General features: G+C 49.2%; 1 protein-coding gene across 1 annotated transcript in view; it reads right to left on the bottom strand.

Annotated features, from left to right (window-relative positions):
• Nucleotides 1-2,114: 2,114 nt before the first annotated feature.
• The window catches only part of LOC149362256 (monocarboxylate transporter 12-like), a 36,824-nt gene continuing 25,243 nt past the window's right edge, over nt 2,115-13,695 (bottom strand). The window contains exon 5 of the mRNA XM_089572957.1: nt 2,115-6,827. Within this exon, the coding sequence (XP_089429083.1) occupies nt 6,661-6,827 (167 nt within the window). The 3' untranslated portion in view covers nt 2,115-6,660. The remainder of the gene's footprint in view (nt 6,828-13,695) is intronic.

Here is a 13,695-nt window from a genome sequence, read left to right as displayed (position 1 = left end):
ACCGCGCAATATGCAGCGCATTCCATTGGCTTAACCAAGCTAAGCCTGGGCATCTTTTTTGAAAGGAGCGTCGTTATAAGAGTTTCTTCACCAAAGTAGCATATTAGACATCTACTTTAAAGGTGGAGATAAGATCATCGCAAGGCACATCGTAATTACCAGCTTTTCTAAACGCGAATGTCTTCCTGCTACTGTGCGCGCATGTCGTAGAGTGCTTTCTGCACGCGATTGCTGCTGTGATCGTTGTCTTTGTGCTACGCGCGCTTGCATGCAGAGTTTCAGGTGCTGTATCTGCCATGCCGACGTGCTGTGGGCCGGGCTGCACGAGCGGTTACAGAAACAACAAGACTGCGAGGCATTTTGCGCGGCTCCTCGTGACGCGGATCTCCGTGCGGCATGGGATCGAGTCATTCCCCGTGTTGACCGAAAACTCATGTTATTAATGGGGAAGAAGCAAAAATCGAGAGCGCCGCCGCGGTGGCTCAGTGGCTATGGTGCTCGGCTGCTGTCCCGAAAGACGCGGGCTCAATCCCGGCCGCGGCGGTTGAATTTCTTTGGAGGAGAAATTCGAGGCCCGTGTACTGTGCGATGTCAGTGCACGTTAAAGCACCCCAGGTGGTCGAAATTTCCGGAGCCCTCCACTACAGCGTCTCTCATAGCCTCAGTCGCTTTGGGAAGTTAAACCCCATAAGCCAACCAAACAACCAACCAAAAATCGAGAGGGGTAAGTGGAGCCTCGTCGAGGGATGCGTGCGTAATATGTGTAGTGAATAAAATGTAAAAGTATCTCTGCATTTGTGTCCAGCTGTAGTGCACTGCCTGAAGGATCGAAAAATATTGTTGGAACAGTAGCGCACGCTAGGAACAATACACCGAGGGCGGTAAACTCAAAATACTGAAATTTCTTGTCTGGAGTTGGCGTCAGGCATCCTCGCTGTTGCAGGGGAAAAGAAACTGACGACTCAGGAACCCGAGGAAGTTCACTGCCTTCACAGCTCGGTTTGTGAGCAGCGCGCGGAGTCATTCACGAAGTGAATGCTGTGCGTAAAATCTGCTTATTTCGGAAAACTGCGCCACAGAAATCGTAGGTACTTGTGGTCTCCTCTCGAGTGTCATTAATTCGTGACTTTGCGCTCTGAAGCTATTGGTAATTTATGTTTAAAATACCCTGCAACAATGTCTGCCAGACATTCGCGTTTAGATAAGCTGGTAAGTGAACTTAAGATGAGCCTTGCGATGATCTGATCTCCACCTCTAAAGTCGATGTCTAATAGGCTACTTTGGTGAAGAAACTCTTATAACCACGCTGCTTTCAAAATGAAAATGAAGATCGCACACACGTGATTTGTCGGAGAGTTTTCTGTCAACACGGGGAATGGCTCGATCCCATGCCGCACAGCGATCCGCGTTACGAGGAGCCGCGAAAAAATGCCTCGCAGTCTTCTTGTTTCTGTAACCGCTGGTGCAGCCTGGCACACAGCACGTCGGCATGGCAGATACAGCACCTGAAACTCTGCATGCAAGCGCACGTAGCACAAAGACAACGACCACAGCTGCAATCGCGTCGCGAAAGCACTCTACGACATACATGCGCGCACAGTACTAGGAGTACAGCAACTGATCGGACCGGCTGAAGCCTGGTACGAAGGCAGCGCCACTCAAAGCAGCCAGCCAGTGGTGGCGACGCCCCGAAACCGCTCTCGGTTTGGCAACTGAGTTTAGTTCCATTAACGTTGCCTCTGGCTTCCTCTTCCTCTGTAGCCCCTCTGTTCATCGAAAATCAACCCTGTTGCTACAACAGGTCATTCGCCCTCGGTTATCCGCGAAGCTGCTTCTCGCATTTAGCTTTTGGCTCATGAATGGTGTCGTCCGAGGTGTGAGACAAATACTGTGCCATTTCCTTACCTGAAAAAACCAGTTTTCATTTGGACGGGGTGAATACTCCTGTGCGGCAAGTCGCTTGGAATGAGGGCATTTTCTGCAGCGTGTTATCCTCATATGCTGCACATCAGGCCTGGGAGAGGGCGCAGGTAAAAAGCTGGAGGTTCGCATCAATCATAGTCACTATTTCGCCGCGAGGCAGGAGAAAGAGAATGAAAGCGAGCGATGCCAGATGACTATGTAGGTTTATTAGTGAACGACATACTTCCACGTGTCTTGACCATACTTAAGCGGCTTGCCTAAGCAAGGGTCCAGGATTTAACCCGCATCTCCAGCGGCGAGCAACGGCATTCGTAAAGCGTCTTTCCAAACTATTCAACCCGCACAAGCCGATCACTTTCGCGTACAAAGTCAACAAAATATATTATGGGTACTACAGACTACCCACGTACTTAATGCGAAGGCATGGCCTCGTCGTGAGCTCTCCTGCGGGCTTCAATATAAGAGAGAGAGAGAGAGAAAAGGACGGAAAGGCAGGAAGGTTAACCAGGCGATGCCCAGTTGGCTACCCTACACTTGGGGAGGGGAACGAAGGGGAAAAAGGAAAAAGAGCTGCAAGGAAATGAGTTTTCTAAGTGTCCAGCGACCACTATGTCACAGGGATAGAGGGCGCGCACTGAAAACTTAAAGATTATGGGCGGGAATGCAACCCCGAGTCCCTTAAGAAATTCAGGAGCGCTTTCACCGCTTTCCGTTGTGTGGAAGGTTGTGTCCAAGGCCCCAGAACGTTGGTCTCTGTTAAATAAAGGACGCGAGTCCAAGCGGAGCAGAGAAGCAATTAGGAAACCGCGCTCTCGCTCAAAACGAGGGCAGTCACAGAGGAGGTGGCTGATCGTTTCGTCACAACCGCACTGGTCACACGCTGAAGAGTCAGCCATTGCGATGAGATGGGATTAGGCGTTTGTGAACGCCACTCCCAGCCACAGGCGGCACAACAGCGTAGTATCACCGTGGGGGAGGCCGAATGGTATATGATGTTGGAGCAAGAGGTTGAAGTGATGCGAGCGGGGTGTCCAACCTCCAGGGGCAGACCACGACGTTACAGTCAGGTTTCGGGCGAGCAGTTGAAGGTGCCTTGCTGCGTCAGCTCTTGTCAGTGGTATGCGGACACTGTTGGTTGTATCGTGAGCCGATCGAGCAGCATCGTCAGCTAAGACGTTACTAACAATGCCGCTATGGCCTGGTACCCACTGGAAGATGATTTCATGGTCTTGTTCGATTGCCTGGTGGTGCAGATATCGTATCTCCGCTACAAGTTGCCCATGGTCGCTATGTTTCAAGGCAGATTGAAGACATTGTAGGGCAGCTTTTGAATCACAAAAAACAGCCCATTTTTGAGGTGATTGTTGTGAGATATGCTGTACCGCCGCAAGAAGTGCGGCCAACTCTGCTGCAGTAGAGGTAGTCCGATGCGAAATTTGTTGGAGAATTTGAGTCTGTCGCGCAGGAACGACCACAGCGCAAGCAGAACTAGTAGCAGTTACTGATCCATCCGTATAGACGTGAGTACGGTCCCAATATTCGAAGTGGAGCATGGACAGTGACAGCTGCTTAATGGCTGGCTTCGATAAATTTGACTTCTTCGCTATCCCCGGAATAGCAAGGCGCACACATGGGAGCCGCATACACCACAGAGGAGAGGGAGGTAGTGCTGCCGGGGTGAACTGTTGTGGGATCGACGACCGTTGCGTCGTTATCACCTTTGCAAATGCAGAATGTCGTCTCTGCAGTGGCAGAGGCGCAAGGTGATGCTGTGGAATCCTTGAAATATGACGCATGTGCATTCGCAAGCAGTCTAGGACAATATAAGTAGAGATCGGGTGGTCTTTGGCAAGTGCAATGCTACCCAGTGTTGATGCGCTCCGAGGAAGACCTAGGCATGTGCGAAGGGCCTGACCCTGCACTGACTGGAGGGCACGCATGTTAGTTTTGCACGTGTTTGAGAGTACAGGTGTACTGTACCGCAAGCATCCCACAAATAGAGCTCTGTACAACTCCAGCATTGACTGGACCGACGAGCCCCATGATTTTCCACCCAAAAATCGGAGTAAATGAGCGATAGATGTTAGCTTTTTTTTCGGTAGAGTGCAATGCGGGCTCCATGGTAAATTGCGGTCGATCAGGATCCCTAGGAAACGATGAGATTTGCTGTAAGAAATGACTTGACCGTCGATGCGTACCGGATATGGAGTCATAAATTTACGTTTAAATGCCACTAGCGCGCACTTTTCCGGTGAAACGCTGAGACCTTGCTTCTGGAAATAGGAAGAAGTGATCGATGCGGCCCGTGAAGTCTTGCACGCACCTGGAGACGCGTCACAGAGGAGGCCCAAATTCAGATGTCATCGGCGTACATAAACACCTGGACGGTGTTGGGGAGGTTCTCAGGGAGGGCGATGAGAGTCAGATTAAACAATGTAGGGCTGACACCGCCCTGGGGCACGCCACGGTAGGTGTAATGCGAAGGCGTCGGGCCATCTTCACATTGGGTAAAAAATGATCTTTTGGACAGATAGCTCTCTATCCACGCAAACATCCGACCACCGATGCCCACAGTTTCCAGCGCATCAAGGATGACCTCATGGGTCACGTTGTCGTAGGCACCTTTTACATCCAGAAAGAGTGCCACTGACAAGCGTTTCAATCGCTTCTGTTGTTGAACCGTGGATACGAGATCAACGACGTTGTCAATAGAAGAGCGACCCCGCCTGAAGCCGGCCATAGCGTTGGGGTATATTTTGTAGTGTTCGAGGTACCACTCAAGGCGCGACAAAATCATTTTCTCCATGACCTTTCCTACGCAACTGGCCAAAGCTATTGGCCTATACGATGAGGTTTGGTTTGGTTTTATGGGGTTTAACGTCCCAAAGCGACTAAGGCTATGAGAGACGCCGTACTGGAGGGCTCCGGAAATTTCGACCACCTGGGGTTCTTTAACGTGCACTGACATCGCACAGTACACGGGCCTCGAATTTCTCCTCCAAAGACATTCAACCGCCGCGGCCGGGATCGAACCCGCGTCTTTCGGGTCAGCAGCCGAGCACCATAACCATTGAGCCACCGCGGCGGCAAAAAACTCTATACGATGAGAGCTCGAGTAGAGATTTCCCTGGTTTTAGTAGGGGTATCAATCGACTCGATTTCCATTCTTGAGGAACAGCACCGTCGAGCCGAGAGTCGTTGTAACGTTTGAGGAGCTCTTCTGGCGCGTCGTGGCCAAGGTGGGACAGCGCAGCATATGTGATTCCATCTGGCCCTGGTGAAGACGAACGCCGACATCTTGCAAGAGCAGCGTCGAGTTCCTCGCGAGAAAAAAGGACATCCATGGCTGAGACCCGTGAGGCAGGAGGAACACGCCGGGAACTCGAAGCAATTGCTACACCAGCAATTTTCCTGCAGTAGTCCGTTGCTACCTCAGACTGCTGTCGATCTTGATAGACAGCCAAGAGCATTGAATGGTTGTCTTTGCTGCGGAAGCGTACGGAGGCCCCGCACAGTACGCCATATGAGGGACATGGGCTTGTGAGGATCCAAGTGCTGACAAAAGGACCTCCAGCGCTGGTTCGCCAGCTGACCCATTATTCGTTTGATTTTTTTCTGCGTACGTCTCGCCTCCCGTAGATCATGTCCACATGTAGATGTCCACCTTTCTATTGATGCACCCACTCATTAGCATACAGTCTTTAAAAAACGCATACACTAGGTTCACCTTCCTTCTACAAGAAATAACCAGCAACCTGAATGGATACCAGAATTAGTACTGAAAAACTTGGAATTTTTTTGAATCACAGCTAACCTCAATCGCATCTGCCAGTCCGAAATATTTTATTGGTGTTGTTACCTTTCTCTGCTGCGGATGTCATCTTTTTTTTAACCCTGAACATAAAATGAAGAGAAAAGTCGGCCAGGACACACAAGACTGCTTACGTGTGAGACAGCGAAAGCCCACCCAGTCACTTCATTAATCCAGTCGCCGCGCGCTCCAACCTGATAGGCAGAGGAAATCGCGCTAACAAGCAACTGGCCAGCAACGTCCTACCTCTACATGGCTGTTCGAAGCCATCGCCGCGGCGCTCTGCTCCGCGCGCTGCGGTGTGTGTTACTAGATGTGATGCGGCTTGCAGTTCTATTTCTAAGCCATATCACCGCCACGCCACCCGAACTTCTTGAAAGTTGTCTCCGCCCTACCGGGGCCCGCGCCCCCTGCCCCACTAGCTGCTGCATCAGGTTGCATTCGGGTGCGCCCACCGTCTACATAAGGGCGCCATCTTTTATGAGTACCATCGAGTGTTGTCACACACATAGGCGGGTGCTCGCTTAATGGGGCTAGTAAGGTTTTCCCCATAAACATATCTGTGGCCTGTGTGGGTTGCGCGCTCGCCTCTCAATATAAAGGTTCTTGGATCGCTTCTCCGCGCCTTTAAAAGAAATGTTATTTACTTTTATTTGCTATACACGTCACTATTTCATGGTCTACTGCTGACGTCATGCGAGAGCTTGTTGACGTCAGTGAGGAATTTCGTGCCATGGGTGGCGACGGGCACTGGCTTTTGTGCTAATGGGACATTAATATTTTCGCATTAAGATATTAGCGCTGTTTGAAATCTAAGTGGACAACTGATTGGGCACAAATATCATCCGTTCTGCACTCTCCATGTGTAAGAATAAAACTGGCTGCGTCTAGCTGTAATGAACTCCTTGGGGGCGTCGACAATTTCCCTAGGCGATTATTTCTTCAGCCATTTCGGAGTCAGAGGTCGAGCTCGGGGCAGAGCTGTGTCTCTCACTCCAGAGAATAGGGGTCCACATAGCCGCAATGAGGAAGTACAACGACGCCAGTATTTTGTACAAATGGTCGTAAGAACCGACGTAGTCCCGGAAGAATCCTGCAAAAGGAAAAAAAAAGAGATACCTCAGATGCTATTCGCAGTGAACATTCTACCTTTCACTAAGAGTCCCTTTTCGGCACTGCGGCAAGGGTACCACACTTTATAATAGACTTCTAATATGGTTCCTCAGCCATATGTCTCTTTGCAATAGACATATTGTCTTTAAGCTTGGGCGCACAGATTCTAATGATATTCTTTGCTGTGAGTAGCTCTTGGATAAGCAAAGTTGCTCAAGGATGTATACTCAACAGACAGAAGTCAAGAAGGTGGTTTGATGAGCTAGTTGGTTCATGATCGTATAATTTAGCAGCAGAATGGAAGCTAGTACGTCGAAGAAACATACAGACGAGGACGATGCTGCACGTAGGTGCAGCATCATCCTCGTCTGTTTCTTCGACGTCCTTGTTTCCTTTCTGCTGCTTAATTATAAGACAAAAGTCATCATTTCGGTTCCTCTCCCAGAAGGACACAGTTTCTCTAAAGGCGCGCAGGATGTGTGGGCCGTCTTCTGCATTTCCAAGCAAATTACTCCTATGTGACAATGTAGTGACGAATACCGGCCAGTTTGAATAGTGCCGGCAGATGTGTGCATTATTTTTACAGCTGTGTGTCGATGCTTTTTCTGTTTTTGTTTTTACCGACACTCGATGCACTGCAAACTCTCTAAAAATAAACTTCAAGGTATCGAATTTACACCTTGACGTCTCGAAGCTCCATGCGAGCTATTAGAGAAGCTGCAGTGGAGGTCGCAGGTTTAATTTCGCTTCCCCGGAATTTCTCAGTACACACTAGCACCACAGCTCGCAGGAGTTCTCGCATCGCACCTTCATCGAAATGTGACCGCCGCAGATTGGATTCTGCCCAGCGGTCTCGCGCTCATCATTGACCACTGAGCAACAACGGGATCTCGATTCGACTTCACTTGACCCGAGCACAACTAAGACCGTAGACATCCGTTCAGTCTGAATTGTTTTGCTTCGAGTCCAAAATAAGCACGCCTCACAACGGTTTCCGAGGGAACAGTAAGGAATAAAGTATCGGCAGCATGGTCTACAGACTTGTTTGTACGGCTACCACGCTGGTCTAAACTACACACACCAATAAAAGAGACTCCACTCTTGAAAACAACCTTCAAAGGCAGCTAACTTGTAAAAAAATAATAAAAATATCTAAAATACTGTCAACGTTGCTACAGATCTTAAGTATACCATTACATTGCCAAATATCCCTGGCGTCAGTCCCGATAGACACTATCTTTGCTTAGATCTCAGCGCACTTCTCAAGTGCACTTCAGCCTGCGAACTGCACTCTCGACGAAGGTTACATTATAGAGGCCCGTTTTAATGCAATATGTGATCTTTCGTTGTAAACTATTGCTCCTGGCACCCATTCACCTATGCAGGTGGGTGCCCACAGTGCCAACGGTACCGCTTAACCATGGTGATGGGTGGAGGGGGAATTTAAAAGTAGCCATGTCCTTTTAGCGAATTAGCGAATTGGGCATAAGTAGGCTCTGTAGGTGAACAAGACTGCGGTTCTCCGAGCGTGCGCTTTTGCCCACGACGTGTAGGAAGTACACCGAATAGGGTCGTGATTCGCTTCCCTTTGTAAGCAGTAAGTTGAAACTATTTGCAAGCATAGTAGTAATTTTGCCCTTGAAAGCAGGCACAATTATCTATGAAGTGGATGTAAGGTTTCAAATTAGTCTATCATTGTCGTTTCGGTGACAGTTCAGTAAGGAGGGAATTTCCAGCTCATCAACTGGAAGGACAACAACCTAGCAAAAGTTATTTCGCCGCATTTGAATTGGCTTACACAAACCTCCTCACACGTGAATTGCCACCAAATTATTGCAAAATGCAATCAGCTCAAGGGGGTAGTTGACAAACTGCATTACGCCTGCCATGCTGCTCAATTCACTTATTCTTCCAGGTTAGCCGAGCCAGTCATATCATGCCCCCTGACGCAGCTGGGCACGCGGCCTTTCAAGCGCACGTTCGCTATCTCTCCTCACTCCTCGCCTCCGGACTCCTTTCTGCTCAGGTGGCGTATTTCTTTATCACAGTTTTGCTGGTCAGCCGGTCAATCACCTTCAGCAGCCGTCCTGTCTGGACAACAGTTCATGTCAGCAGTTCATGTCAAGTTCATGTTCCCAATATCACACATCACATCCTCCTCACACACACCGGCACTTTCTCCTTAGAGTGAAGGCCGTATATATACCCCGCCAATGATGAACGCTTTGCCCAAACGGAGACAAGTCCTCTTGGCAAAACGTTGGCAAGAATCCTGAGGCTTTCCGCGTTCACTTTGTGTGCTTCAATTAGCCATCTGTCTCCCTTCTCTGTTACCAAGCATTACCCCTGGTCACTTTACTTCCTTCGTAAAAACAGAATGAATTTGCCCGAGAGGGTCTTTTCCTATACGCCGTGTGCAGCGCCAATAGCGGTGCAGCGGCAGCAGTTGAAAACATAGGCGGGCCGCTCGCCGCGGCTTCCCGCTGCCACTACAAGCTTGGCGAGATACGCGCGCATCAGTTGCTGTCCGTGGGCGTTCCGCATAGTTAATTTTGCGGCGAAAACACTTTCAAGAGAATCACGCTGCGTAAGAGTGGACATTTAGCTTACGTTACACCTAACAGGGACGATAGTGTTTGCCGCAGGCGAGCGGCGTCGAGTCTCGCTTGACGAGGAGCTGAATACATGGTATGCCGACTCTGCCGACAGGCATTTATACGATGAAAAACATTTCCCATTTGTGTGTCATGCGAACTTTTTACCTATTTACACTGAAAGCGCTGATCTCTCGCGAGTCGGAGCTGTGGCATCGGACTTATTAGCTGATACAGGTGCGGTGTTGTGAAATTGTAGCGATAATAAACCTAGGTAAAACAAATGCTCTTAATTATTCACAAGCGAAATTAACTGCCGATTTTTTTAGATGGTAACTACGTATTTGCTGCCGAACTAAAATGAAATAGGCCTCGCTTTGATGTGCGCTAGTATATTCATCGCTTAAAGCAATTTGATAGATTACACTTTGTAGCTATGTAGCTTGCAATACTACAGTTAACGTGAAAAAGCTAAATACTCATACTATTTACAGCAGAGTAATTTAATTTTTGCCGGTGAATAGTACGATCAGCCTGATAACAAGGCACAGGAACGGACCCTCTGACGAAAGTTCTCTTAAACTGATATGCCATGCAAATATTTGAAGTGCTTGCTCGTTACAAGCGCGGAGCGAATGGATACTGTTCTTGGGGAAAGCTATTGAGATTGCATCAGAAATCATATCGCTGAAAGGGTGCCAGCTTAGAACAACTTGGAAAGTCTGGTCAAGTCCGGTCCGATCTATTCTACCTCATGAACAAGCGTAATGAACAGAGTTCAGCAACATTAGCAAGCTGCAAGGAAGCAAACGAAGCTGTGTAAATTTCATGCCGCGTAAAACACTTGCGTAGCAGCATAACAATGTACAACGGCTATAGGAACCATTGCTCCGAATCTGCGGCTTTTTGGACCTCCGGCTCGTTAGGCGAACGCCTTAACCACACAGCGCGGCCGGCCTGGCAGATTATCAACATGTGCAAAGATGAGAGCGCCGAACGGTAATTTTAAAATTGACAGGCTGAATTTCGGTGTAACTTAAAGATGCTGAGCGGCAGTCTGTGCCACGATAGGAGCGGGTACGCGGTCTTGTGACGTGCATTTTTTTTTCAGCAGTCATCTGCTTTTCGATACAGGCAACTCGTCCTTAGAACCACGCAGAAGCAGTGAGCCACTCACAGCTTGGTTCCGCGTCCCCCGGCTATGCTCCTCGCATCGACTTTTTTTTTCTTCAAAAGCGCACTTACAGCGAAATGTGGGCTACCTTAATTAAGGTGGTGAAAGTATTTCCAGCGGATACAGAGGAGCAACCCGATGCCGCCCGCCGCTTAAACAACGGCCGCTGTCCCTTTAGAAGCGGCGGCGTCTTCAGCCAGCTGGAGAACGATTATCGGTGTCCACGTGTCGAGGCTGAGCCCTAGTCATCAGAGTCGATAATGAAGTGACTCGCGGGTAGGGACCGCGGGCAGATCAAGATCGTATGATCTAGATCGGCTTTGCTATCACAATCTTTGCATTTGTCTGAGTAGAGTCCTTCCGAATAAAAGCTACACAATTGTGGATTTGAATAGGTGTTAGTTTGAAGTTTACGCCAGACTTTGGCCGGTCGTTTGGAGAGCGTTTTATCTACTCGGGGGAGTCTGAGTCATGCAAACCTACCGTGCTGCAGGATTTCTCTGTAAGAAAACAACCTGTCCATGCCTTAGTATGGGGCGTTCGGGCTGCACGACCCAGCTCTACGGGGCAGTTCTCTAGCTAGTTTATGAGCCGCTTCATTAACAGGAAGGGAGGCATGAGCAGGCGTCCAGATTAGGCGAATGTGCCATATGGGCTGAGAATTTTTGAAGAATCCGTGCTGCTTGTATGGATATTCTTCCCAACGTGTAGTTAGGTATCGCCAATTTTAAGTCGCTAACAATGGTTTCTGCCGACCAGAAACGCCTTCTGTGGCTAGAGCAATCGCTGTTTCTTCTCCAACATGTGTGTGCTGAGTGCGTATAGCGTCCCTGGTTAGGAGTGTACCATGTTCCATAGTGACCACAGCTACCATCTTGTGAGCCAAAAATCTGCTTCGTCGACATATACGACAGAACCATCATTAAAGGAATGTTCGCCCAGCGCTTTGGCTCTCTCTGTGCGATGTTCATCGTGGACATCTGGATGCATGTTTCGAGGTATTGGTGGAATAACCAGAAGCTGGCGTATATGTTTGGGAAGGTCAGTTGTTGGTGCGCCTTGTCGTTCGTATGATTTTCATAGTGTGGACAGTATGCGTCTGCCACTTGGTATGGCCGATAGTTCGTATTGATAGACGGTGAGCGCTTGAATAATCTCACTTAGCGTGTTGTGAAGACCGGTACCTAAATCTTTCTCAGTCGCTGTGTGGATGGGTAGGCGAACTGCTTGTTTGACGCATTTTTTTATTATGGCCTTCACTTTCTCCTTTTAAGCTGACTTGAGGTGTAGGTGAGGGCACATGTAAGCTAAGAGGGTGATCCCAAAGGTTGGTATTAAACGGACAGTATTGCTTTCCCTCATGTCCGAGTGGCGGTTACTAATGCGGCGAATGAGTCCCATGGAAGCCGTCACCACTGAAGCTGTGTTCTTGTAGCATTAGGCCCAAGATTTCAATTTTGGGTACTCGCGGAATGGTGACTCCGTGAATACTGAATTCTATGGCCGGTGGGAGTTGCGCAAGGGATCTAGTTTTGCGGAATTTGAGGAATTCAGATTTGCCCGGAGAGCACCGCAGCAGCCTGGGGTCTACATAGTTCCCGGCGATATCGATGGCACGCTTGAGTCTCTCATCTATTTGGGCATCACTGCCCTCGGAGGTCCACAAGGTGACATTGTCCGCATAAAGGGTGTGGTGGAGTTGCGGGATCTGCGCTAATTAGTGTGGAAGTTTCAACATTGCAACGTTGAAAAGAATGGGTGAGAGGACCGATCCCTGCGGGGTGGCCTTGCTGCCGAGGGGGAAGTCATCCGAGTGGAGACCTCCTACTTGAAAATAAACCTTTCTACCCGAGAGAGAGAGAGTCGCGGATATACATGAAGGTGCGGGCTCCCACCCCGATTTCGTGAAGGTTCTGATATCTGAGCTGAAGCAATACATCCTGCGCAAAAGGTTTTGGTTGGAAACCAATCATGGGGGGAGGGTGGGGGGGGGGTGGAGTACAGCTCGTTCTCTCCTCCATAAATCGGTTGAGACGGGTCTGAACTACGTGCTTCATGAGCTTACCTACACAAGCCGTGAGCGAAATGGGCCCGACGTTCTCAAGGCTGAGGACCTTGCCTGGTTTTGGAATTAGAATAATCTCTACCATTTTCCATGTTTGTTGAGATTGAGCCCTCCGACCAGCATTTCTGCGTGTACTAAGTTAGGGAGTGTAAAGACTCTTCGTCCAGGTTACGGAGATTCTTGTTCGTTACCGCATCTGGGCCAGAGGCGGATTTGCAGTTTATACTCCCATATTGTGCCCCACGAGGCTGCATATTTGCTCCCAGTTTTGCTGCGCAAGACTAGCTGCAAGATCCTCTATCTTCTTCTTTAGCCATGCTATTCTTCTGCGGAGATTGGGGTTCCACGGCTGCCGTTTGAGTCGTTTCTCGGTCCTCTCTTTGCCTCCCATAGGTGAAGAAGCGTGCTATCCTGCCGCATTTGCAAACAGCGTGCCTGTTTTGCACCTTGCGAGCAGTAACGAGGCGACTACGCGTGAAAACGATCACTGTATGCGTGGGGAGACAGAAATGCAATGAAGGTAATAAACACTCAAGTCTGCAAATTTAATACGACTCAAACTTTCATTTTTCTCATACAAACGCCACGATGTACCGCTGTCGAGCGAAGATGCGTAGAGGACGGAACGGCGCGCTCTTGGAGAGTTTTAAAAGTTTTCGAGCACCCAGCTACGCTGATTATATATCTCCTTTTCGTCACTGAAGACTTACATGAAAACGTTTCGCGACTGATTAACACTCCACAGGATGTAAGCTATCAAAACACAAAAGCATCGCGAAAGCGCAATGAAACGGACGGGGATAGCGGCAGACGCACGACCCACTCACGCTTTGCGGGCTTGCCAACAGGCGGTGCAGACATCGTCATGTGCATGGTGTATATGCTTTAATATGTGCTCGCTAACTCGTGGCTGCAGTTTTTCGCAGATGCTGCGGCAGAAGCCCTTTTGCGTAATAATACGAAGGAATGGGATGAAGCTTTGGCTCTCTGGCTGGCTGGGCTGGGCTGGGCTGGG

The sequence above is a fragment of the Amblyomma mixtum genome, chromosome 2 (genome assembly GCF_055824585.1).
Source record: "Amblyomma mixtum isolate Tamu chromosome 2, ASM5582458v1, whole genome shotgun sequence".
Classification (NCBI taxonomy): Eukaryota; Metazoa; Arthropoda; class Arachnida; order Ixodida; family Ixodidae; genus Amblyomma; species Amblyomma mixtum.
This window is presented reverse-complemented; position numbering and strand designations above follow the sequence as displayed.